At 34.8% G+C, this 27,968-nt stretch overlaps 1 protein-coding gene across 12 annotated transcripts in view; it reads right to left on the bottom strand.

Annotated features, from left to right (window-relative positions):
* The window catches only part of RYR3 (ryanodine receptor 3), a 234,846-nt gene that overhangs the window by 118,138 nt on the left and 88,740 nt on the right, over window positions 1–27,968 (bottom strand). For all 12 annotated transcript variants that reach the window (XM_084519997.1, XM_084519996.1, XM_084520000.1 and 9 more), the window contains exons 12-28: window positions 26,692–26,813; window positions 21,887–22,055; window positions 20,728–20,863; window positions 18,747–18,842; window positions 17,915–18,033; window positions 16,521–16,654; window positions 15,381–15,622; window positions 13,025–13,217; window positions 10,575–10,791; window positions 10,259–10,363; window positions 8,528–8,631; window positions 7,991–8,074; window positions 6,094–6,253; window positions 5,508–5,655; window positions 4,213–4,418; window positions 3,149–3,323; window positions 344–552 (exon numbers count right to left, since the gene is read on the bottom strand). In XM_084519997.1, coding sequence (XP_084376123.1) covers window positions 344–552; window positions 3,149–3,323; window positions 4,213–4,418; window positions 5,508–5,655; window positions 6,094–6,253; window positions 7,991–8,074; window positions 8,528–8,631; window positions 10,259–10,363; window positions 10,575–10,791; window positions 13,025–13,217; window positions 15,381–15,622; window positions 16,521–16,654; window positions 17,915–18,033; window positions 18,747–18,842; window positions 20,728–20,863; window positions 21,887–22,055; window positions 26,692–26,813 — 2,619 coding nt within the window. The remainder of the gene's footprint in view (window positions 1–343; window positions 553–3,148; window positions 3,324–4,212; window positions 4,419–5,507; window positions 5,656–6,093; window positions 6,254–7,990; window positions 8,075–8,527; window positions 8,632–10,258; window positions 10,364–10,574; window positions 10,792–13,024; window positions 13,218–15,380; window positions 15,623–16,520; window positions 16,655–17,914; window positions 18,034–18,746; window positions 18,843–20,727; window positions 20,864–21,886; window positions 22,056–26,691; window positions 26,814–27,968) is intronic.

Here is a 27,968-nt window from a genome sequence, read left to right as displayed (position 1 = left end):
CGGATTTTGAAGGAAATGTTCAAAGGCAAATACTAGGGATTGTAGTAAAAAGGTAACTAGGAAACCACAACAGACAACAGTCCAAGTAGCTAACCAAAGCAACATAGATTAGTAATATATATACTAGAACAGGTACATTCACATGAATTTTAATACTACCATAAATGAAGTTGGAGATATGAAGATCATATCCAGATGAAGATCATCTGGAATTATCTAAAGATGACTTAATAAATTTATATGACAAACTATCTGATGACAGTAAGTATTAGTAAGGGTTTAATGTCTCAGCTTGCTAAGCAAACAGTTGATAAACAGGTGTCTTCCTAACACGTAACGTTACCTCTACGTGAGGATGATTTTTTGGCACATTGACAAATGTTGGTAAGCGTTTACTGAACCACATAGCAACATCTCGGTTCATATTTACTGCAAAAGGTTCAAAACCTTCTTGAAGGCCACACATTGTATAATACTTGAATGTACTGGCATCCATTCCAAGGTTCATACGTCCAATCTGAGACAGACCCAGTGCGCAAATTGGAACAAAACCTAAGAAAATGATACAAGAACAAAACAAACAAACAAAACAAACAAACAAACAAACAAAAAAAAAAACACAAAAAAACCCACAGTAATTAATTTTGAGAAAATAAATATTTTAATTTGAATCCATCTAATGTGAACTAAAGTTTAGCTCCTAGACAAGATGCGCACGAAATAATGACAGCAGCAAGGATTTAAAGCTACCTTAAACATTAATGGCTAAGATCAACATAATTGCTAGTGAGTACATTGGATATTATAAACACCATGTCATTTATTTAAACATTAATCTGGTTTAACAGTTGTTATTACTAAACTCTGGTTTTGTGAAAAATGGACAAAAAAATGAAAACAGCTTTTTTGACTATTAGATCTGAAAAAACATGATTTGATCAAGTTAGTTATTCATTTATTAGAAGAATTGTTTATCTTCATCATTTTTAGACTAATAAACATGCCATTGTAAAATGAACTGGACACTGGAACACAAACTTGACTAGCCCAAAGCTAATAACAAATGTTAAGTATAATCTGAGGGCACTGAAGTTTCAAATGGACTTTCAGGTGAGGTTGAGGTATCTCACCCTGTTTAAAATTTGTTTTCTTACCAGTGTCTACAAATTTCTGGCCAACCTTCATCTGTCCATTATTTATGATGCACAAATATAGATTTATTTAACGAAGGCATTTTTATGACCAAACATTTTCAATTTCCAGGTAGCAGACCATATCAGCAATAATAAAAGGATGTTGAATGATTATGTCATCTCTTCTGATACAGAACTCAGAGAAACTGCAGTGAAAAGCCAACGGTTCCAGTACAACAGAAATTCTCTCACACTTCAACCTTATGCCTTCAGGAAAGCTCTCTTAATTGTGTCCCTTATTCTTTATCCTTAGAAAAACTGTATCAATGGTCAGACCAAAGATGGACACTGAATAATTGCGAAGTCTTCTGTTAATTATTAATGGGCATGTAACTACTATCAGTTGGAGGAGATATCCTTTCAAAGAAAATGTAAAACAGTTTGAAAATAACCCCTGCCCCCAATAAAGTCATGTAGATACTTGTGTTCAAAAAAGAATGAGAAACAAAAAAGGAAAAAGAGTCCAGGAGAAGGAGAAATGAAGATAAACTATGAATAGGATGGGGAAAAAAATTACAAATCAGACTCAAATTTACATTTATGTTGCAAAGATTTGTTCTTTTGGTTCAACCTCTTACCAGATAGCACTAATTTTTGTCCTTCAGAAGCAAGAATACAATTAACATAAAATGTGTGTGCTCCAGTGAGAAAATCAATTCTACAGTTTGAGCTTCTGGGAATTTTTCTAGGTGCTTATTATTACTGCTACTTGCTATCACTGAAGTTCAGCCCTGAGAGTAAGCCTAGAAAGGCTTGAAGAAAATTCACCTGTTTTGATTGTTGGAGTTCCATTGTATCTACTTGTGGTTGAAGGAAAAATAAAAGAAAACCAATTTGTCCTCTCAAAGTATATTTTTATGAAGTTAAAGTGTACTATGATTTGAAAGCTTACATCAGTGAAATAAGATGTAAAGGCACTGATGGAAATACTAGACAGGAACAGACTGGAAGCTGGGGCAACTGAGAATCAAAACTTGAAAGGCTTGTGTAGCAGCAATAAATGCAACAGGATCCTTAAAATTTCCCAGTGAAATTTCCACAGACTATAAACTAAAGCAGAATTTGAAGCAGCAGCTTAAAAAAATCTTTGCATATGTCAATACTATTTAGAATGTTTTTAAAAAGAGGAAAGAAAAGTCTGTGGATATCATAGCAGTAAGTATTGTTAAATGGAATTTGTTTAGTACTCTTGATTAACAATAAAATAACATTTTTTCTGCTTCTCCAAGTAAATACAAATGAGAGATTGTTATAAAGTGACAGGAACAGCAATGAAAAGACTTTTGGTTATATGTTAGATAGTCAGTGAGGGAGGAGCTCATAAATAACACAATCAAACCTATAGTGAGTAATTCCCAAAGACAAATAAAAACCTATTTGTAATGCTGAAGTTGACAGCTGTCTAAAAAATGCTGTCAGGCACACTTTAACTATTATTCTGGTATTTACTATGCTGATTTCAGGTGGCAATTCTGCCTGGTGAATGGGATTGTTTAATACTATGCTTTCATATAGCTTGGTTGAAAAACACCATAATTACCATAGTTTTAACAGATCCTTTGGACTTCAGCATTCTGTACAAATTTCTGCTTTCAGAAAATTTTTAGAAGAAAGTTTATGTCTAGTAGCTAGCAACTCTTGATATTGAGAAAATGAGATATGGATTACATTTAAGCTTTTCAGCTGAATAATTTGAAAACAGTATAACATCATGGTAAATTTAACCACTGCTCCAAGTACAAAATTGGTGGGGTGATATTCTGTGGCATTAGGGCAGAAGGAGCTCAAAACCATGCGTACAAGGAAGTTTAAGAATTAACTGGAAAAAACAAAACACTGTATATAATAAATCTTATTTCGCAGCTTGCTAAGCCATTATTGACAAACTAGTTTTTCTGCTTTTTTTTATTTTTTTCTCTTTTCTCATAACCATGCAAATATAAAAAGAAAATTACCACTTTCTATTCCAAAGTCAGCAAATGCAAGTTCTGAACCTTTACTGGTTATAAGCAATTCTCCATTCAAAGTAAAGATAATGGATTTGTCATCCAAGTTTATCATGCAACCAACCACATCTCCTGGTTGCCAACTTCGTCCAAAGAATCCACTGCCTTGATGCCAACGCTGGCCCTAAATAAAACAAACAAACAAACAAACAAACAAGTAGATAAACACTATGCTAAAATTCAGAAATAATACATGCATTTTCAGGAAAGAGAAATCTGAAAAAAATGTAGGTACTAATCAGTCAAGAAGAGAATTATTTTATAGACAGCTAAAATTATCGAGCATAACATTCTAAGTGAATAAAGCTTTATAACTTATTTAGAGCAAACAATGATCCAATTAAACAAGGGCAAAATTCTACCCTTAATTTTTGTTTTTCTTACTCTTTTACCTTCCAGGATCTCAAACTAATTCACAAGCAGTACTAACTTTCATGTAATTAAGTTAGTATATTAGTTATTTCATATAGTGAACCAAAGGCACCCTAACTTCAGTAATATGAAAATAATAATTTAGAACCTGGATAATAATCAATGCTCACTGGACTCCACTTCTTACATGCAGTGTCATTATCATCCTTCTGGTCCTTTAATAAACAATGTGCAAAAAGCAAAAAAGACAGAAAGGGAAAACACAACTGTGGAAGTTGTGTTTTGTTGTCCAGTTGTTGAAGAAACTTTGTTTTATTGTTGTGAATTATCACTTCAAAATAATAATAATAAAAAAAAAAAGTGAATGGTGAAGTTTCTTTACTCTTACAATAGACTTCCTTACTACAGTGGTATATCCTAGGAAGATAGATATAAAACAATGCACCTTTGTTAGCATAATTACAATGACCAGAACCAAAATGCAGATACAATTCAGCAAGAAACAGAGCCCAGAGATATCTTTATATGAATGAAAAATATTCCCGTAGTTGAACTGGAGTATACAGAGGAAACATATACTGTCATCTTCTGCCTAGCCTATTCATAGGTAAAAAATAATACAAAGGTAAGAATGCACTGACTTTGCTTCCTTCGAAAACAAATGCTTGGTCATCAGCTCCCAGTTCTATGTCAGGTCTACAGCCTGGCCTGGCCCAGCCAACACGCATGTCTCCACCTGTCACAGCTTCAAATTCAAAGTACCACTTTCCAGACTTCACTGCATAAGACTGTTCGACTCTGAAAAAACGTATCTTGTCAATGCTGACTTTTTCCGTTGTTTGATCAGCTGCAAAAATGAATAAGTAGAAAAAAAAATCACTGTATTTCATAATTAGATGAAACTATAAATGCCACAGTTTAGTTTTTCATCTGTCCCAACTGTTTTCTGTCTCAGAAAACAGCCATTATCTACCCTTGTAAGTTGAAGAGCCTTCATAGTAAATGTTAGAAAAGGAGGAAAAATAATCAGTATACAGATGCAGCATACGTGTAGATGTAGTGCTTAGTGACATGGTTTAATGTTGGACTTGGCAGTTCTAGGGTAAAGGTTGGACCAGATGATCTCAGAGGTCCTTTTCCAACCTAAATGATTCCATGATCCTATACAGAATGAGTGACTATCAAATATTTATAATCATAATATTTCAGTGACTATCACGCTATGCAGAGCCACAAACATATACTTGACTGGAGAAGACATGAGAAGTGTAAGATTACAATACACAATACAATCCAATGCTAAAAATTCAATGAAACTTTAACTAAAGCTGCACATTATCTATTTTACTAGTAATATTGGTAAGATAAGCAATGTATGTAGCTTATATACTTAGGAATTTGGATTTTAAAATCTTTTTAAAGGCAAAGTAGCTTTACCTTTATTATATTAGAACTATTAACGAATTACTCTTGAAACATTACAGATGCAGTGTCTAAAAACAAGAACTGTAATGTGAGGTATCTGATTATTTTTCCAATACTATCTTAATTTTAGATAAGCATACATGTATTTCAAGCTTTTCATGCAAAATGAAGCAGGAAATAATGAACTGTCTCTGATCACAATTTCAGAACATTTTAAACAGCGATTTCCAAATGAAAATTAGTATGTCTACACACTACAGATTTTCTCCAATCTGAAAATCAGAAACTATAATTATTGTACTATCAGCTAAAAACAATCTTTTAAAAAACATATGTAACATACAAGACATTAAAAAAGTATATTTGCACCTTTCATTCAAGTCCACAGCAGAAATACATAGTATTAATTCATCCCTTATATGTTTTGCCTATCTATTCCAGTGTCTTTTTTTTTTTTTTTGCTAGCACTAAGGGGAAAAAAAAGGCCATGATTCTTACTGAATGTACATACCTATTTCTTGGTCAGGTGGCTCAACACTATAACCATAGCCTGCAAATGTTCTAACAGCTTCACGGAGGCTATCTCTGTTCGATTTTTTAGTACGTTCATCTAATAATGCATATGGCACTAGCCGAGGATTACGTTTGTTCTTAAGATCCTAAAAGGAGTTATAAAAAAGAACAAAAAGAAAATTGCTTTTAAACATGACAAAGAATGCATATAATGAGACAGATTGTATTCTAAAGTAATGTTAGGATTACAAGAAAAAGCTATTGATGAAGAACAGTTCTGTGAATGATCAGTTCTAAGTCAAAAGAATATTAAGCCCAATTGTTAAGGATGTTAAAAAACTAAAGACAAGAATGAAAGAGAAGAATGCAAATATATACTCTGATATCCTGCAGTTGCAGCCATGCAGGCCTGATAATGTACTCAGACCTGCATAAGCAAAGCTTTTTTCCCTGCTCCTTCCACTTTTTCCTGACTTCCCAATACATTCAATATTTATCCTTTTATTTAACACTCCCAATTGATGTTCTAAAATACAAAATGTCATATCCTTTGCTTACTCTAAATGTGCCTAAAACGTCCATACCTGCTGAATGCCATAGGTCCATCCTTGCTTTATTCTGTCTTTTGCCCAGACATTATGTGCATTTTCTGCTAGTTTGTCAACTAGGAATTCTTGAGAAGGTAACAATTTCACTTCAGAAAGATCAAGAGGGGCAGGTTTATATCCATTTGACATCATGTAACTGTAAGTCAACAATGGAAAACAAAGAGGTAAGATAGTTCACTGATAGTATTTAAATTCTATTGGGCATTCATAGCATAAGGTTCACTTTCTCCCTCCACTTTTCCTGCTCTCTCTTTCCTTTCCAAAAGTTCTAAATTGCATTTGGTCATTAATTAGGACGTTTTATGTATACACATAAATTTTTTTATGTATATACATTTTATGTATATACACTCTTTACTGTAGCAGTGTCTCATTTTCTACCTTTATTGGGTTTATTTGCACGCAAACTAATTAACTGTGACCTAGCTCTGTATGTCGGAACTCAAAACAGTTGCTGTGAAAACCTGTGAAAAAAGTTGTCTGTGTGATAACCTCTCATGAAATTATTTTTATGTATAAACCTTTTGCATTATTAAGTACTGTTTCTGATGCAAGTGTGTAAAGATTGCATTACCATTTTTTCAACAGAACAAAACATATGGTAACTTGTTCTTCCCACATTTCTATTAAGCAGTAGGTCTAGCAGTTTTTTAGCAGTAGGTATTAATGCTCCTCTTCAAATAGACCACTCTGCTCAAACCACGTAACTTCCATTTCTTAACAAGACTCAGAAAATGATGTTAAGATCTTTTTTGTTCTGTTATTGAAGACAACAGTATGAAAATGGTATTATGTTTGACTGCTTGCAGTATGAACCTCGGGAAAGGTTCTTTTCCCCTTTTTTAAAGGCATCTAATGAATCCAGATTACCATCTTCCATATCATAAAGCTCTTTATTTTACTAGTTTGTTTAAAAACCTAACTGAATTTCTCATGGATGAAGGTGTTTGGGGAAGACAGTTTATGGGATTATAAATGAATGTAAAATGGCAAGTATCCAAATCACCGTTCCTGCCTTCAAGTTTTGTTGAAGAACAGGACTTTAGCTTGTCCCAGGAGGACTGCAGAATCCCCACAGAAAAGGCTAAAATGTAGACATAATGCTCAATTCATTTTCACCACACTTGGGGTGATTACTACTGACTACTGTAATTACTACTGATTACTTATTATAGATCACACACCTATTTCAGCTCCCTGACTGCCATAGTTTAGCTAGCAAGTAAAAACTGAATTAAAAAATAATGGATTTTGTGCAATAATCTACACACGTACATTTCCAAGCAACATGCAACATTTTACAACTCTCATTTTCTGTTTATTATTATTATTTTCCTCTTGTATTTGTTTTCCAAGTTGTACAGACTTAAGAAAATCTTTAAAGAGATGTATTAATAACATCTCTGGAAATGCATACGTTGAACAAACTTTTTCTTGGAGGGGAATAAAGGAGAGGTGTAAAATGAAACCGGAAGTTATGGAGAAAGGCTATTTCAAGATCAATTTACTATTCATACATTATGCATACTCTGCTTTGCTCTGTGACAGAAAAGCACTGAAATGTTGCTTTCAACTTTGGAATATCTATTCTAAGACCTCATCACATTTACACCACATGCAATTTTATGTCTATGTGGCTATTTGTATCTCTCTGAATCACTCCAAAAGGTGATGTAAAGCAGCAGTATTCACAGTCAACAACCATCACAGGCAGACAGGTAGTAGACCAACCAAGCACTCAAGGCTCCTATAAAGCTGTGTTTGTTTGTTTAAAAAAACAACAACAACAACAAAAAAAAACATTACAATATTTTTCTTTACTTAATACGGTGGTGTTGCAACTGATATATGATAGCTAGCATAAGGTACATACTTTTTAGGAAGCTTGACTTTTTTAAGATCTTCCTCTGCTGCTGGATTAGCATGAACAATGTGACACCCAAGGGCCAAAAGGGTTCTACCAATACAGAAAAATGACAGTATTAAAGCACAATACTGTAGGGCTCACCCAGTTTTATCTTTGTTTTTAGTATAAATACACAGAACTACTGATATTTAAAAAGCAGTAAAGTCATTCAAAATGATGGAATATCAAAACCCAAATACTTTAAGTTCCCCCAAAAATAAAATAAAAATATAAAACTACAAAATGTAAACAAGTACAAATCTGTGCATTGAAATTATGCCATTTTGATTAAAGCCAAAAGGGTTTGGTGTTGTTTTCTTCTTTGTACGTCTGTAGAGATAGGTGTTTCTAAATCTTTCTGAATGCATTCCTGGAACTTCTAGCAAAATCAACAGAACACTCTGATTGAGATATCCTAATGAGGTAGCATGTTTTCATATCTTACAATAATATAATATGCTTGAATAAAAAATAAACAAACTTTTCTTTTAATTCAAAGCTCACTTGAGAGTTTCAGTTGACATTTGCAGATTATAATTCTTCTCTGTCTCAGGTAATTTTGAGAATTCTACAAGACAAGGATGATGCCTTTTATTATCATCCCGTATCTGTAACAAAGCAACAGAAAAGAGCATTTTACTGATATCAGAATCAAGTCAGGATCTGACAATTATAAACTGAGTAAAGAATCAATTAATTCTTTGAAATAAATAAAACAATACAATTAATCTTTATTCAATGACAGTTATGCATGATTATATAAATGAACGTTCTTATTATTTATTTAAAATGTACACTATAAGTACTCTCCCATAACCAACAAAAAAATTGAAAAAATATAGCTATTTCATGGATTCTGCATAAATACATGAATCACATGAAAGCAAGCCTGCAAACTCAATGAAGATTTCTACTGAAAACCTGAGCAATATATGGAGAAAGTCCTCAAAAACTGGTATTGGTAACTTCTGTTACCAATAGAAGTGAATTTCCATATGGGACTTACTGCTTGGTATCTCTTTGATCCCAATGTTAGAGTAACCAAAAAATTAGATGTGGAGTTACTCGCTATTGGTTATGATTTTCAGTAGAATTCCATCTTGGTTTAAATAGGATGTTTCCAATGAATGTATTTATTCACATGATTCGTAATAGCTATAGTGTTAAAATATGTGCCTTCACACAATCACAGAATCACAGAACTGTAGGGGTTGGAAGGGACCTCGAAAGATCATTGGGTCCAACCCCCCTGCCAAAGCAGGTTCCTCAGAGCAGGCTGCCCAGGTAGGTGTCCAGACAGGCCTTGAATATCTACAGAGAAGGAGACTCCACAACTTCCCTAGGCAGCCCGTTCCAACGCTCTGTCACCCTCACTGTGAAGAAATTCTTTCGCATGTCAGTGCAGAACCTCCTGTACTCTAACTTGCAACATTGCCCCTTGTCCTATCCCCACAAACCACTGAGAAGAGGTTGGCTACATCCTTCTGTCCCCCACCCCTCAGATATTTATATACATTGAGGAGATCCCCTCTCAGTCTTCTCTTCTCCAGGGTGAGCAGACCCAGGTCTCTCAGCCTTTCTTCATAGGAAAGATGCTCCAGGCCCCGTATCATCTTTGTGGCCCTCTGCTGGACTCTTTTCTGGAGATCTCTGTCTTGTACTGGGGAGCCCAGAATTGGACACAGTACTCCAGGTGAGGCCTGACCAGGGCAGAGTAGAGGGGGAGGATCACCTCCCTTCACCTGCTGGCCACGCTCCTTTTAATGCACGCCAGGATCCCATTAGCCCTCTTGGCCACAAGGGCACAGTGCTGGCTCACGGTCAACCTGTCGTCCATCAGGACCCCCAGGTCCTTCTCCTCAGAGCTCCTCTCCAGCAGGTCATCCCCCAGCCTGTACTTTGGGTTGTTCCTTCCCAGGTGCAGGACTTGCTCTTGCTCTTATTAAATCTCATTTGGTTTCTAAAATCTCATTTGTTTTCTAAACTTTATGGTGCAAAATTGTCTCCTAATTATTAGTTATTATCATTGTCTCCTACTAGTTAACATGATCGTCTCTCCTATTACTAATTTATTTTCTGTGTACATGCTTACAAACCTCCTCTAAATACTCTGCTAAAATTTCCAGTCTGATAGCACGTTTCTGTCTGGTAGCACATGTTGCTGCTAGCACAAATGTGCTACATTCTGGTAGCACATTTAACCTAATATGACAGGATATGACATTCAAAACATACCTTGCCATATGTCCAGCCCAGTTCTATTTTATTCATTCCCCACAGTTCATGGATATTTTCAGCTAGTTTGTCCCTGATCTTTTCAAGATGAAAAGGAAGAGCAATCTAAGAAAAGAACATAGCAATTTCACACATAAGAAAAGGTTTCAGTGACCAAACCCTGTAGATCCAAGATGATCTAGTTTAGTCAAAAACAGCAGAACACACAAATGATGAGTTGCTAAAAGAAAGGTGGCAAGCTACCTTAGTTTTTATATTGCTAATTTACATTTGTTGAGCCATATTTCCCTATCCCATAATGGCACACTTAACATACCTGACTGGTGTCTATAGGACAAGGGATAAAGGAAGCTTGGGAGAGGAATTGTGTTGTACCCAGCAAATCCCTCACTCCATCAGAATCTCTCTTGTATTCTTTCACTGGTTCCAGTTTCATCTTCTCTTTTGGAAGCAAGGCTTCATAGCAGGGAGCATAGCCAGCAGGAGGTAGAAATTTAAACTCTCCGTGACGTCCACCCAATAAGAAACGAGCTCTGTGCAATTTACAATGAAGAAATACTCTTAAATACTCAGCATATACTAACATTATAAATACATCATTTAGAGCCATAAACATTTACTCGAAAACCAAGTATAAAAATGGTGGTTTATTTCATGCTTTGAAAAACACCAAAAAATTACCAGCAGATGCCATGAATTACATCATCATCTACCAATGATTTTTGGGCATCTGTTTTTAGCCAAAGCAAAAATAATTATCAGTGCAGTGGTGTATTTTGAAAAAAATATATTTCTTATTTAAAATCAAATGGCTGTAAGTTTAGTGAAATTTCTAATACATTTAAATGATTGGGAAAATCTAACTTAATTTGGACTGGTGCCATAAAACTACCACGGGGACTATTTATACACCGCTAAGTTTTTCATGTAACTTCTCAGTGGACTCATGCAGGCAGCTGGATATGGATATATATATGGATAAGAATCCACTAAAAACAGGATATGGTGAAACAAAAGGCCCTGTAGTCATAACACAGAAATCAAGCAAACAAAATTACAGCAAATGCTACAACTGGAAATGAGTTTCAAACAAACAGCTTGGATCCCTGCTAAACCCCTAAAGTTTTCTTTCTCCTCAGATATATACTTTTCATATAAACATAAGAATATATCAGGAAAAATAAACACTATCTGACTTTATATTTGAATCCTTATATAGGCCAACATTGGAGGTAAACAACAAAAAAATCACTGATTGTTATCTCCAGGAAACAATCCACACATTTCTCATGATGGTGTGACCAGAAGAAGCTTCTACCATTTTTTACTTGCACTTTTAGAGATACTGGAACTGTCAGACCAACAGATTTCACTGTAACATATTTAAAGAGAGGAGAAATAGCATGACACAAGGTTTCTCAAACTCATACATACGTACAAGTCACAGATAACTGAAATGGTTCAGGGTTCACAAGAAATGTATTATTATTGATTACTCCTACTAAGCTTATACTTTCTAATTTAATTTTATAAATACCTTGCTTTAATTATTTGAGTGTTCCCAAGGTAGCTAAATATCTGAGGAGACAACTTTGAGCTTAAAGCTCTCTTTATAGCAACTCTCCAAACAGATTAAAATAACTTTTTTTTTTTTTTTTAGAGGAGGTCAATTTCATTTTGAGACCTAGAATTTTAACTTTCTAAGTAGGCAAAAGCCAAAGAAAGAATTGAAAGGAAAAGACTTTCACGCATCCTTTGATGACTACATTCCACTAAATAGCTCCTTGCTTCCTGCCAACTTGGTCAATTTTTCGTTGTTTTAGCAAACTATTCAATCTCATAGGGTCTTTATTATGGTATCATTCCTGCCAAAACCTGTTTTCTCCTTGCTCTTCACTGCATTTCCCTTAGCCTCCACACAAACTATGGAGTCCTAATTCTGCAGACTCTTTTGATAACCTGATTACTAAAGGAAGCTGTGGTTTTTTGTCTCATTTCAAAATAGATGTTAATATTTCTTTTTCATTTGGAAAAACATATTTTACATTTGCCAGACTTTAAGCTTGAGAAGAACCCTCCCAAAAACCAAATATGAATAGAAGTCAGTCATGTTATATCGAACAGTGCAAGGGCTAGTCTTTTGTTGTTGCATTGTCTCTATAATGTCAACAAATATATTTTGGTCACTTGAGTAGACTGACACTTGCAGATTTTCTGAATGAATTAAAGGTAAGAAAACAATAGAAACCTGACAGAATTAAGTTTGTATTTCATTATTTTAGCTATAAAACAGGTAAGGAATGGGCAATGTCAGTAATAAGTTTCCAAAAATGCTCCTCATCAGCATTTTGAATTCACTACTGTGAATATGGTATCAGTTTTCCTGATGATTTAGTGTATTTTTTTTATCCTCGTGCTCAGAATGCTGTGTAAGAATTTTGATTAGTGTCAAATAAAGTGCTGTGTTTCTAATGTGCCTTTTTTTCCACTGATAATTGGAATGAGACAAAATTAATTTCCCCTAGGTCACCCAGTACCCATATAATAATGATTTCCAGACACCGTGACTTGGCCGTGTTGCTAATAGGCTCACATTTTAGCCTGAAGTGAAATTATCCCTGAAAAATTAATACTTTCTTGCCTCCCTCCCTCCCAGCTGATATTTGGGCAGACCTGAAACAACAAGACACAATAAATCATATATAAAATCAAATGACATTTTGTGTGACAAGACAGCTAAGAAAAGAACAATTAAGTAGCACTTACTTTACACCTGCTGATAAGCTTACAACAGGGAAGAAAAACCCTTCAGTACAGAAGTTCTCAAACATTCCTTGTACAGGCTGCCCATTAATGCGGAATGAAATGCTGGGCACACCTAAATCCAAGCAGCAGCTAACCACATCATCAGATGACAACAAATGTTGATTGACAGATGCTACAGCCCTGGGTACTCGACCTAGGAGGAAAAGATTCAAATAATGAGAATTTAAAGACTCTCACACATTTAACAATGAAGTAATAAATACATTTCCTCAAAAATGCCATCAAGGTTTTGCTCTCAGTCACAGAAACATGATCTTGTCCTCATCTGCTTTATGAATGGATGTGATTTTAAAAACAGACAATGAGTTAATATTGTTCAAACTGATATGTGACAGAACAGTGCACAAACTGAGCAACTCACTCAAGACCTCTGACACTGTTCACAAGACAGGAACATGCTCAGCTGAAATCATGTGAGTTCACACCATAGCCTTATGTAAAAGCACTGAGGCACAGCAAATAAAGACCTCTGCCTAACACTTATATACCTTTTTTTTTTTTATTATTATTACTACTTGTGAAATAAAATATTTACATATCTAATAGAGCAAATTCCATTTGTGGATGAATCAGAAAGGCACGAGGCTTCTACCAATAACAACAAGCCCAGAACTCATCAGATCTCTAAGCCCTCCCACATACTCTCCAGTTTGATCTACATTCTATACAAAGCTTTCTGTATGAAAGACCTTCATCAATTAAGATTGTTACATATCTTAGGTACAAATCGTAATTGCCAGATCACTTCCACCATTTTATGGAATTACGTAAGTAGAATAAGTATGTACAATCTTAGAGAAATTCTAGCAACTGTTTCACTTCTTACTGCTTTTCTTCCTCCTTTCATTGCTTTCATTTCAAAGATAGTAGGTGATGTCATTTAGTACTTAAATAATTTTGTATTTTATAGCCTTATGCAATATTTCTTTACTGAAATATTACTTATTTAGAGAGTATTTTAGGAACTATAAGAAAGCAATAATGACAACTATCAGCATTTCCTGTGTTGCTATTTGATTCTTAGAATTAGCCACTTGCACTTTCCTGTTTTTTTCTACAGCAACATACATGAACATGGTCAACAGGTACTCTGCTGTACCATACCTATTTGTTTACAAAAAGTATACTGTGGTTCCCTTTTGGATAAAGTTTTAGGGGAGGCAGACCAGAAAAAAAAGGTCAGTCTTTCTCATACCTCCAAAGCCTGCTTTCCAGCTAACTCTGCACCCCAAAGGACCCTAACTAATCCCTCTCTAAAACACCCTAAAAAGTTCATTCTCCTATTTTCTACTTTTTCTTTAGCGGCTTTTCTAACACATGCATTATTACAAAAATTAGTTGAACTGCAACACCTCAGATGAGCCTTACTGTCAATGCTTTTTGCTCTTCTATAGCTCTTACTCAGATCTAGCCAACTGAATGTGCAGTCATGTCCATTTTGTTAACGCACCCCACTAACATTGTTAATCTGCTTGAACAAAGAACAGCAAATGAGACCACAAGTTTAATGCCACTGATCCTTAGGTGACCACAAAATACGCATTTGCTGCTATCCATTACCACTCTTCCTTATAAATGGCAAATTTAATTGCTTCACTGCAATACGAATTGAGTCTCTCATATTATTACACATATTAAAAAGAATTTATAAAGAGACTGTATTTTTTCTACTAAGTCTATTTTAGATAATGTGTTTGATGAACACTGTTTTTTTCAAACAGCCTAACAACTACAGGTTTTCAGTTTGATGTACCATTAAAATTTATCTTCTAAAAACAACAGAAGTTGGTAACACATTGCAGTAATTCTTAGTTCTAACTGACAGAATTATCTTTTATGAAATAATTTACCAAACTCCAAATTCATCTTATTAATATCAGTAATAATAATTTCATTTAACATCAATTGTAGATGCAAAGTGAAAGAATACTGCTACATGTAGATCCGCATACAATGAATTTGCCTAAGATCAGTGTATCCATTGATTTTTAACAGATACATTAAAGTCAGTGTTGATCTAGATCTAGAAAATACCACTTTTTGATCAAAATCATGAAGACAAAAACTATCTGCTAAACAGTCCAGTTGGCATAGTTCAATATTGACTAAAATCTCAGAGAAGCAGTATGACCTAAAACTTCATGGTATCCTGAAGTTCTGAATACAGTTCTCTATAAATCAGTACATGGTACATGCAACAGATGCATATATATAGCTACTGGAACTGAAAGCAGAGGTTGGTAATCCCTGAATGCAAGAATCCCTGAATAGAAGTGGAACTGAACAAAGTACCTACCAGACCACAGATGGAGGCCATCAAAACCGTAAGAGTATAGGTCATCCCCAACACCATTGCCACCCCATCCTTCTCCTCCTCCAGGATAGGGAGCATAACCTGAAGTAGAGGCCCATCCAACTCGTAAATGGGTGGGTTCTGCCGTCAAGAATGGATCAACCTGATCAATTATTAATTCAAAGTACCACTTCTTGTATTGTGCAGAGCCCTCAGCAACACCCAGAAATATGTTCGGCCTTATGCTAAAAAAGAAAATATAATCCAGTTAGTGTAAAACATAAAATGTGGCATATGGGTTATATTGCTGTGAAATAGTCAAATTCACTTCGCAAATATGATACAAGTGATTCCAGCAATAGGACTAGAGGGAACGGCCTCAAGATGCACCACAGGAGGTTCAGGTTGGAAATCAGGAGACTTTTCTTCTCAGAAAGAGCAGTCAGACATTGGAACGGGTTGCCCAGGGAGGTGATGGAGTCACCGTACCTGGGGGTATTTAAGGAAGGATTGGATGTGGTGCTTAGGGACATAATTTAGTGGGTGTAACTGGTGGACCAGATGATCTTGGAGGGCTTTTCCAACCTTAATGATTCTGTAAGTGTAGATGTCCACATTTTGCTTACAGTATTTGATTTGAGATAGGGACCCATTCTGTGACTTCATATAGCTGCTGCAGAATTATCTTCTAAGGCATATGGTTCCATGCTTTGAAAATTTTATAGTTAAAAGACGAATAACAAGATTATAAAAAAAAATAAAATAGGAGTTAGGCTGCTAGGAAATCAAATGCCTTTTAAATCATAAAGTATCTCACACAATGTTTACATGCTCCATAATAATTAGTAGATAGAGCCATATTGTATTGAATCTGTATTGAATGAGAAGTAAGCAACTTTCACCTTTCCAATTAATGTCAATACGGATCTTACTATTATTAAAAATTCCTACTTGACAACAGTTTCCAGAATAATTGCCATATTTGCAGTAAAAATGGATTTTTAAGAAGTTATACATAAACAAGTCCTATAATATGTGTCTCAATACTGAAAAATGCAGAACATGTCTTAGGTTACATTATTTTTGACAATTATAGAAGACATTTAAGTTCATTTTTTTCTAACAATAAACATGTCACAATACCTTGTCACATCATTAATCAAACGTGTTTGCAAGAGTAAGTCTCTTCTAGGCAATAGATTGTCACAGATCAAATTTTGATTGGCACGAACCGCAACTCCATTACAGACACAGAGAGAGCAAAGCACATCAAGAACCTGAAAGAAGAAATCAGAAGAAAGTTGGGTAAAGGCTTTTATTATATACACTGTAGTTCAGTTGTTAACTAACAACTACATTAATCTACATTCAGAATAGACCTAAAGGAAGGAATATAATAGGCATCATCATTATTTTTTTGTAAATACTCTTTTTATATAATGACTGAGTATAGTCTATATTACTGATAGTGGATACCAAACATTTGTGGAACACACATTCAGAACAGACGGTTTGCAAAATGCAAATAAATTTCCTTTGAGATTTCATATTCTCATTTCTATTATAAAATAGCAAGGCTATTACAGCTGCTTGTCAACTCTTCACAATATGTTTTTTTACTATTAATTATATGAGAAATTTCCTGTGGCTCAAAGAAATTAGTGGACAACTCTAAGCAGCAATTCTCAGACTACTTAGGAACCTGTTCCGAAAGCATGCTTCCCATAAGATATTGAAAATCCATTTATATTTTAAATTAGAAGCATTTAAAAGAATTCAATATAAAGCAAAGCAGAGTTTCAGAAAGATCTAATTCTAAAGCTTCAGCTCTCTTTTTTTGTTGGTCACAGTCTTTAAAGTAAAAGATTGAATAACTGTCCAACAAATTGCTGGTTAGGATAGAGTTTTGAGCAAAAAGTTTTGGAAGGGAGAACACAGTAACATAGTGTTGCCAAGGAACACGACTTCTCACTTTTGCAAGTAAAACAGAAAAGCTTAAAGATGCATTTGAGATCTGACACAGTCACTGAGCAAATAGCCTGAATGATGTTAACTGTAATAAATTAACTCCAAGATACAGCATCATCTTCACACTGCTGATTACCACTGTGGAAACTGTTGCCCAACACAAATAGCAGCAGAACAAAACATTTATGTTAGCCATTCCTGTCCTCTGGCTGGTTCTGAAGAACAAAGCAGCAAGCTACTCTATCCAGGTACTTACAGGCATGAGCAAACTTCATTTTCTCAGCTAATACAAAATTAAAGGTACAACTTTTTTTGACTGGTTATCCATATTTATTAGCTTTTCATGTATATTTACAATATTTGAAACAGAAAAGCAATTGAATGTTACTCTTTTTTTTTTTTTAAATCTCAACAAAGCAATTTTGCAAACATACTTCCAGGTTATTTTATTCCTTTGAATAAAACAGTATCATGTATTTCCATGTACACATTTCCCTTTTTTTTATTGTTGTTGTTCCTTATTAATCACTGTAAGCTTATCAATACATCATCAGTTTTTCCAAACATACCTTGTAATTGCGCCCATGTTTATCCAACAATGAAATAATAGATTTTATATGCTCCTCAGCTATTATATTTAAAGCTTCTGGGCTTTCAATCAAAATGCAGTGCAACACTTCCAAAATACCTGTATGAAGACCGCAGTAAAAATTTTGCCATTAAATCATCTGCACAGCTGAACATAATCCAAAAGTTCTGTAAATAACAGGATATCTTAAGACACTGTTTTTTCTCCAGTCTAAAAAGAGAATGAAAACACTTTCAAAGAGTATTGATATGCCTATGATGTGAGCTACATTAGACGTCAATGCTTTATGTAGCTGTTACTTTCTGATTTATTTTGAAAATAGCCATAATTTAAAAAGCATTTAAGAAAAATGCAATTTAAACTCCTTCCTTTCAATAAGGCAGATAAAGGTTCTAGTAGAGAGCATTGTGTAGTATTTTGATATTTTGTTGAACACTGCAATAGAAAAAAAATCTCTAAACAATTCTGTTATTTGCACTTGTGCCCACAAACCACTGTGGTGTTACTTAACAGCAATGAGACAATAGTCTTGATACTTTCTGAAAATTCATCAATTTGCTGAAGTCAAATTCAACATTGATTGGATGTGGTATTGCACATACCATATAAATGGAGAAAACAAAACAAAACAAAACACAAAACTGCTTGTTTAAATATAACGCTTTGCTTAATAATAATTAAAAAAAATAAAATCCAGATACAGTTTATTTTCTAATGCATGCTGTTTTCAAGCAAAACTGCTCTGACAAAGATCATGCTCAACGTCTGTATGCAGTGTATTGAGAGTTAATTTGCACGGATAAAAGTCTCACCTGAGGAAGATTCTAGTCTGTCCAATTTACTTATTAGCCAATCAAGGTTACTGGAAAATTGAGTACAATTGTTTCTGTTGCCACGAATGAGGGCAGCTGAAAAGAAATCCAGAAGTTATAATTTTATAATAGTAGTGGTTTTTTTAATCACTAATGTTGATCATGTGTAATTTAACACTTTAAAAATAATGTCACAAAAATAAACAAATACTAAATACATGTGTGTTATGGTGACAAAAAATCAAGATTTTCATTAATTTGACTATCAGAAACTAACAGTTTCTTAAGAGCATGCAGCTTTTGAAGTTGACAGGGCTCTACTGGATAAACCAGAATTTCAGCAAAAATACATTTTATCTCTGTTTTATTTCATTTTTTCTCCTATCCTGGCTAGTTATAGAAATTATCCACCACTCTTCTTCAATGCAACTGTTAAGCACTATCATGAAACAGTTCTATTTCCCACCAATGAGTGGGAAGTTTACACTCAAGCACAGGTTGGGTACCGTTTAAGCAGAAAGCCCTGCTTTCTGCTTAAAACCTAATACAGATTGGATAGCTTTTAGTCTTCAGTAGCACAAAACACAATGTTATTTTGACTGCACTTTGAAATTTCATTAGCAGTTGAATGTTCTAAGCAATAGAAACTTCTTTATTCTAGAAGTTATTACTGATCATAGAAATATAACAAAAAGCCTTTTGTGTAAAACTGTCAAGAATTTTTATTATGAAGCATTAATTACAACAGAAACATCATGTCCAAAATGTACCTGCAGAAGAAAATCAAGATGATATCTTGAAAGGCCTACAGAGCACTAAAGAGTTTTCATCCTGCTTTTCTTTAAACTCTTAAGACTGCAGTAAAAGGCAGGCAATGATATTTCATTACTTTCTTAAGAAATCAGAAGATTTCATCAGAAGCACCTGCATTTCTGCACTACTCATGATCATGTGAATCTCATGCTTCAAAGCACCACTTCCTAGTGTGCCTTCCTCATATTCACATGGAACTTCTGAGTTTCAGTTTGTGCCCTTTACTTCTTGTTCTATCACGGGTTACTCTCAAAAAGAGTCCAGACCCATTGTCTTGACGCTCCCTTAACATACTTAAGTACATTAATAAGATCGCCTCTCAGCCTTCTCTTCTCCAGGCTAAACAGGCCCAGCTCTCAGCCTTTACTCATGTAGGAGGTGTTCCAGCCCCTTAATGATTTTAGTAGTCTTCCTCTCTCTAGGATCTCCATGTCTCTATTGTACTGGGGAACCTAGAACTGGACACAGCACTCCAGATTTGGCCTCGTAGCTGTAGACAGGGAAGATAACTTCTCTTGGACTGCTGGTAACACTCTTCCTAATGCACCCCACGATACCATTGGCCATGGCCAACAAGAGCAGATTTGCTGGCTCATGGTTAACTTGCTGTCCACCAGGATTCCCAGGTCCTTCTCTGCATAGCTGTTTACCAGCAAGTCAACCCTCAACCTGTATTGATGCATGAGGTTATTCTTCCCTAGGTGCAGGACACTGCACTTGCCTTTGTTGAACTTGATGAAGTTCCTCTCCACCCAACACTCCAGCCTCTCCAGGTCTCTCTGAATGGTGTGTCAGCTACTCCTCTCAGTTTTACATGTATATCATCAGCAAACCTGCTGAGGGTGCACTCTGTACCTTCATCCAGGTCACTGACAAGTTGACCAGGACTGGTACCAGTACTGACCCCTGGGGGACACCACAGGCCTCCAACTAGACTGAGCTGCTGATCACAGTTCCAACTCTGAGCTCTGCCACCCAGCCAGTTCTTAATCCACCACAATGAATTCTGTTTTCTGTAGTAAGTATCAGCAAATACATGGAAGAAAATCTATAATTAACATGACAGAATGAATGAAACACGAAGTACTCTTCTTTGGTAGTGAAGCAACAAGTAATTTTTTTTTTTTTTTTTTTTTTTTAACTTCAGCAGAATAATCAAAGAACTTACCTAACAATTTGTAAAGGAGATTTAAAATTTCTTTCCATGTGGTACCATTTTCTTCTCTTGCAATTTCTGCAAAATGAGCTGCACTGTTGTAGTCATTTAAACGATCAATGCAATTCAAAACTAGTGCCAGCATGCCCTATATACATAAAACAGAGAGAAAAAATAACTATATATGAAAAAAGCATGTGCTTTTATATTTTAATGTTCTAATATATTTTTAATATTCACATTAATATTTTAATATTTGTCACTGTTCTTTTAAAAACTGCATTATCTTAGTTTAAAAAAAAGCTTATAAGATGTGAATATGTATTTTCCTATATCAAAATCACCTATTGAGGAGAACAATTCTATAATATTCCTTACTCAGCTGAGTGTCATAAAATATAAGGAATAAAAACAAAGCTGAGAGTAAAGGCGTTTATTTATTTATTGTAAATAGAACCTTTTTTACAAAAAATCTTCCTTATAGAGAAAAAAACAATTTATACAAAAAGGAACTTTACTTGATTATTAAAGGTTGAAACTTTGCTGGCCAATAAAATATCTGTAAAACAAAGTTGATAAAATACCAGAACAGATTTTTAACTTCAGTTTGGTTTGAGACTAAAATGACACTGAAAACCTGAAAGGAACTCAAATGTGGCTAAAAATATTGTAAAATATACTTCCTATTTATAAAGAAGCATAATTATTCTGATTTCAGAAAGCAACAATTTTACAATTATGTAATACATATCTTCCACTAAAGCTAACCTTTTCCCAATTTCTAGACATGAAAAGTTCCTTTTTCATACCATGGTGGACAGGCAAGACATCAGAAATAACATCTATCATTCAACCCAGTTTTATTATTCGTTTGGTGCATCCAGGATGCGTAAATGTGTAGAGATAAGATTTTTTTTTTTTTTTTTTTTTAAATCAGTATAATTTATTTTAACAATAGCACCTGTTTAAGGATGCTTAGGAGCATGAAGACCAAATTTTGTCAGAGAATTTGTGGCCTGTGAAAAGTATGGAAGTCAAAAATAGATACCAGCAAGTTATCATATGGCATTACAGTCTATTACATATACACACACATCTGAAAATGGTTAGATTCCTCTCAAAGTTTATGACATTTAACATCAAAATAAGGTAACAAATCCTCTCTCTGTACCTCTTCTTTAAATAGATTCTGTCTGTTTTTCAGTGACCGAAGCTTGCTTTGTTTATCCTCATGTCCCAGGTCTTCTTCGGGAGGCTGGAAGTAAGTAATCAGGTCTTGCAGAGTTTGAGCCATCTCCTCAACAGGCAGGGCGATGGGTGATAGTGTTCTGTTGTTTCCACTAAGGAAAACAAGAACCACGTAGACTGGCAGTGTTATTCATTTTCACACTAATTTACAGTGTTATGGAGCAGCCTATTTTCTGTTCGTATCTAAATCAAGTCTTCTTATACACAGAACATATGTAAATGAACAACAGTTGATCTGAATTGCAAACCATTCAAACATCTATTGTTCGGTTGTCCACTACTCAAAGATTTCTGAATTGGAATCACATTTCCTCTTCTACACTGATTTAAAGACAGAGATAAGATTAAAAAAAAAAAAAAGAAAAGGAAAAAAAAAAAGGAAGACGATAGATGAAAGATAAAAGATGTTTTTTTACAGTAATAGATATTACTTTTTTTAATAGTAATAGATATTGTTTAGATGCTTTAAATCCTATAGATGTTACAGGTGCATTGTACAGATGGCCTAAAATTGTAGCAGTTATTGCAGCTGTACACCCCCTTTCATCTAGATAAAGAATGCAAAATAGCAAGTAATAGCAAGTAATCCTAACCATTAATTAGTTGCTTCTGTATCAATTCTATATAGGAAGTAAAAAAGCTGGGATTTAAAAATATAAAGCGCTTCAGGGAATCCCAATTGTCAGTAAAATAATGTCTCTTTCCCGTTCAAGCATTTGCTCAAACAATCTCGGATGACAACCCCATTTCTCAGGGTCTGATTCACTATTATAGGTAGTGTAATCTAGGAGGAGCTGACTGATAGCTGAGGTGGCTGTTTTTATATCTTCAGCACAGGAAATAAAAAGGGGTAGTGTAGTCCTTTGTGAGTAAGTAATGTCGTTTTAAACACAGTAATATACAGTGTTCTGTGGAAGCAAATTCTTAAATACCAACTCATTTTTATTTTTTCATGTATTAGGCAGCAACAGAAGGATAACTACTTATCACATTGAAAACTTCTGCCAAGCACTGTGAAAAAATAGCTTCCTTAGACCTACATATATCCTTAATTAGTTTATTGTTATAAACTCTTATACGTTTCTCTATATACTCTATAGTGTGTATATATACACATACATATACACATATATATATACTCTTATACATTATATATAACTCTTATATGTTATCTCAGCAATTATAAATGAACATGCATTGACACCGAACTGTGTTTTACCCCAAAAATCCTCAGGTAAAAACATATCATATAGAAGAGTGAAGGAAAGTGAAGGAAACGTGGAACTTTCACTGAAGCAAAGATTGTTGTCTTGCTGTTTGTTAGAGTTATTGTTTGTTAGAGTTATTGTATATTAGTGTAAGATAAATGTTATACATAATTTACTCTGAAGAATGGGGGAAGGAAAGGAGAAAAAAAAGGTAACAAGATAGTGTAATAAAATTGTTCTTTAAAATGCCGCATGATTTCAAACGAGCACAGATAAAGGTGTTATTCAAAAGGACAAATACAACTGCATATAGAAGTTATGTATCAGTTTTCAAAATACTTTCCTTCACTAGCTGAATACTAATGCCTTTATCAGAACTATTAGCTTAGAACTATTTCTATGTAAAATTTCAAACTTATGGATAACTAAGACTTGTTGAAATTAAGCTCTACTGATTAGTTATAGAAAACATTCTGAATAGTATTTTAAAAATTAACAAGCAGGATGATATATAACACATGAACAAAGCCTTTTGAACACAAGACACACTTCAAGATGGAGAAATTTAAGCTGAACCAAGTGCATTAATAGGGTGAAAGAAAGTCAATTTTGACTCAGAAAATTTATTTCATTCATAATATTGTTCAAATAGAAGTTTGAATCCAGAAAACCAAACTAGGGATGAAATGTCATAAATATAGTATAATTTCATGCTGAACATGTTATTTGTTCATTAAGATTCAAGATCTCATGAGGACAAAGGGTCTTCATTCAGCAACATATAAATTTAGATAAAATAATATTAATGTCTAGCACATTTGTTTTGTTATTGGCTGAGATTAATCTTTTCCATGGAAAGAAAGGTATTACATTGTAATGCATGGCAAGGATATTAAGCAACTACTTACCAAGCATGGCCCTTTATATAGCCTTCTTGATAAATCAAGATTATTATAAATCAAGTCTGTTGTCTTATTAAATTGTTTAATTCCCCTAACTTTTTTAACGTCCTTTGTACTAATGATTCTGTGCTTAGGCTACTCATATATTGCTTAACAATAACCAGGTTTCCAAGGGCATTGGTGTTTTGATCTGTGGAAATAGCTATGACTGTTTCCACATTAGGTTTGATTTCTAATATACAGTTAGTGGAACAGTCCAATCCCAGATAATTTGTATTTAGGTGTAATTACTAACTCTGTTACCATCTAGTAGAGCAAAGATTTGGAAGAAAAAATATTCAGAAGGTAATTCTACTGATTCTAGTCTAATCAAATTTAGAATCAATACTAATATTTATCAATAATAATTTTAGAATCAAAACTTGAATTATTCCTTTCAATCAGATAGAGTTGCTGTTTCTCTGCTGAGATGTTCTAAATGATTTTGCATATCCTTAAATCTATTTCACTGCATATATATGTGTTGGTTTAAACCACAGATTTACGTGACAGAAAGAAGTTGTTCTTTGTATCTTCTCAGCTGATGCTTAGCCTTTTGCCCTAATTATTCTTACTGCAGATAATCCATCATACAGCATACAGTTCACCAGAGAGGTCTGTCTCTCCTCTGGTCTGTAAGTTTTCCAAACATTACAGGGGTGACAGAGACTTAGAGAGTCAACAGGATGGATGATTGAAAACGTACAAGTAAAATGCCGCAGCCAAGATACTGAAGGTAATAAAGGGGTGTTCTCCTTCCAGATATGCAGAAATCTATTTTGTATCTCCTTCTATAGCTGATGTGCAAGGACTTGGGGCTGCTGTGATTTCATAGAAAAAAATCATAGAATCATAGAATATCTGAAGTTGGAAGGGACCCATAAGGACCATCGAGTCAAACTCCTGGGTCTGCAAAGGACCACCCAAAAAATCAAACCATACATCTGAGAGCATTGTCCAAATGCTTCTTGAATTCTGGCAGGCTTGGTGCCAAGACCACTTCCCTGGGAAGCCTGTACTGGTGCCTGACCACCCTTCCCATGAAATAACTTTTCCTGATACCCAACCTGAACCTCACCTGTCATAGCTCCATGCCATTACATCAGGACCTCTCACTGTCCCCAGAGAGCAGAGCTCAGAGCCTGCCCCTCCACTCCCCTCATGAGGAAGCTGCAGGCCACCATGAGGCCTCCCCTCCTTCTCCTCTTCTCTGGGCGGAACAAACCAAGCAACTTCAGCCATTCCTTATACCTCTTGCTCTCTAGACACTTCACCATCTTTGCAAACCTCCTTAGAACACTCTCTAATAGTTATATATCATTTTTACATCATTTTATTATCATTTTATCCTCTGTGATGCCAAAAACTGCATATGGTATTGGAGGACTGGAGGTGACACTGTACCAGCGCAGAGTAGGGCAGGTTAATCCCTTCCCTTGGCAAGCTAACAATGCCATGCTTGAGAAACTTGAACATACATGTATGTATGGCCCTCCTGTTTGCCATGGCACACTGTTGACTCATGTTCAACTTGCTGTTAACCAAAATCCACAGATCCCTTTCTGCAGGGCTGCTCTCCAGACTTTCGTCCCCCTCTCTGTACATACAGCCAAGGCTACCCCTTCCCAGATGCAAAATCCGGCACTTGCTCATGCACTTTCATACTGTTGGTGACTGACCAGCTCTCGTACTTGGTAAGATCTCTCTGCAAGACCTCTCCAACCTCGATGGAGTCAGCAGCTCCTCCCAATTTAGTATCATCTGCAAACTTGCCAAAAAAATCTTCCAAACACTACATCCAAATCATTTATGAAAACATTGCAGAGAACTGGCCCTAAAATGGTGCCCTGCAGAACCCCACTAGTGACTGGCCACCAGCCTGATGTAATTCCATTTACTATAACCCTATCCTGTTCTATTCTTGATCTTGACAGAAGTAAGCATCTATTTTCCTTTCATGTGGTTTGAAAAGTTTGAATAGAGTTGACTACAGTATTTGGTTTACCAAGACAAATAGAAGATAACAACCCTTTTCTGAATATTCTCAAGTTAGATGTTAGGAAGAACTTCTTCACTGAAAGGGTTGTGAGGCACTGGAACAGGCTGCCCAGGGAAGTGGTGGAGTCACCATCCCTGGAGGTCTTTAAAAGACGTTTAGATGTAGAGCTTAGGGAAATGGTTTAGTGGGGACTGTTAGCGTTAGGTCAGAGGTTGGACTCGATGACCTTGAGGTCTCTTCCAACCTAGAAAATTCTGTGATTCTGTGATTCTGTGAAGTTTTATCTACTGTAGAATACTTACTAATAGAATTATACTGTGATCATTTGGTATCTTTTCTTCCAACTAGATTCTGGTCCAGTTTCAGTCTGGCATGAAGGTATTGGATTTCATCTAATAAGTCTTGACAAAGCTGAGTTTTATCTATTTAATGGCAGTACTCATCAAAATGACAAATCAGTAAAAATAAATTTCTAAATATAAATATTTGAAAACAGGAAGTAAGGATTTTGTTTGAGAAATTTTTCTCATTTCAGAATATTTAAAAACAACAAAAAATATTTATATGAGATAACAACTACCTTATAAACTGGCTGAATAATCTTGTAGTATTGCGAATGATTCGAGCAGCCTGGGATTCTTCATGCTGACATCTTTGTAAGGTTAGACCATCATCCATATGGCCTTCTTGGTGCAATATAACCTATTGAAAGTCAGTAATTATCAAAACCATGATTTTTAAAACCTTTAATACTTTTAAATTCTTGCAACATTTATGTCAATATTGTACTGAAAAGGGTAATTGCATATATACTGAGCTACTATGTTGTGCTACTCCAAATACCTATTTATTAATTAATTACAAATTTGTTAGTTTCACATAAAAGTTATTTGGAGATGACATGACAAGAACTTTCATTATTTCTATATTCTGTCTGTCAGGGAAAGATCGTCACTACCTTAAAGCATCATTCACTAAAGGATTCATACACAAGAAGACTACTGACAAGAAAATCAAGCTGGAGTGACAAACATCATGAAAATTACAATGCAGCTAATGGAGCAACAACATTTACTAGTAATTTCTGATTCATATAACTGTTCTCTACACATTATGTTGGATTCTTAAAAGAACCAGATGTAAATATCATAGGAACATCAAGCAATAGCAGAGATCTTCCATTGGGTTGTCAACTTTCCCTTTAACTAAATACCTAATTCCACAAAAAGCTGGCATAATTTTAGATACTGCATAATGATACCTTGATCATTGAGTCATTAAAATTCTGTACCACTTTTTAAATAATAAAATGTGAGTTATCCTACTGCTTTTACAAAAAGGTAAGCTACTGAACTCTCACTGAAAAATATATTTTTTTTAAGCTTCGAGGTAGTAAAAAATTGCTGGCCAACATCCTAGTGAGCTGAGTAATTCTGTAGGCGCTGAAGAGGTATGAAAAGAACATAATCAATGTTATACTAATGGTTACTGACACAAAAGGAAAGCTTATTTACCAATAGCGTTCTTTCATACTGGCATGTAGGTATACCAAAGCACTGTAAGTGATGCTTTTTTGGATACCCCAGAATCCATGGAAACATGATGGAGAAGACTAGGAAGACACTTCTGAATGAGTATACTGTTAATTTTACCTTAAAGGCCAATAATTTATGTATCAGTCATATTTAGTTTTGTTCAAGCACTTCTTTATATATGTCTATGCTGTGTGTGACTTTGTTACCTGGAATACCACTGTTCAGATAACAAAGGGTCTTGAGGTCTCTTAACTGAACAATCACTAAAGAAATCTGGTTCACACACAATTAATAAGAAAACACACATCAATCTGGTAATGCT

This window comes from Aythya ferina (assembly GCF_964211825.1).
Source record: "Aythya ferina genome assembly, chromosome: 5".
Lineage (NCBI taxonomy): Eukaryota > Metazoa > Chordata > Aves > Anseriformes > Anatidae > Aythya > Aythya ferina.
Note: the sequence above shows the minus strand (reverse complement) of the source record. Positions and strands in the feature narration are given on the sequence as shown.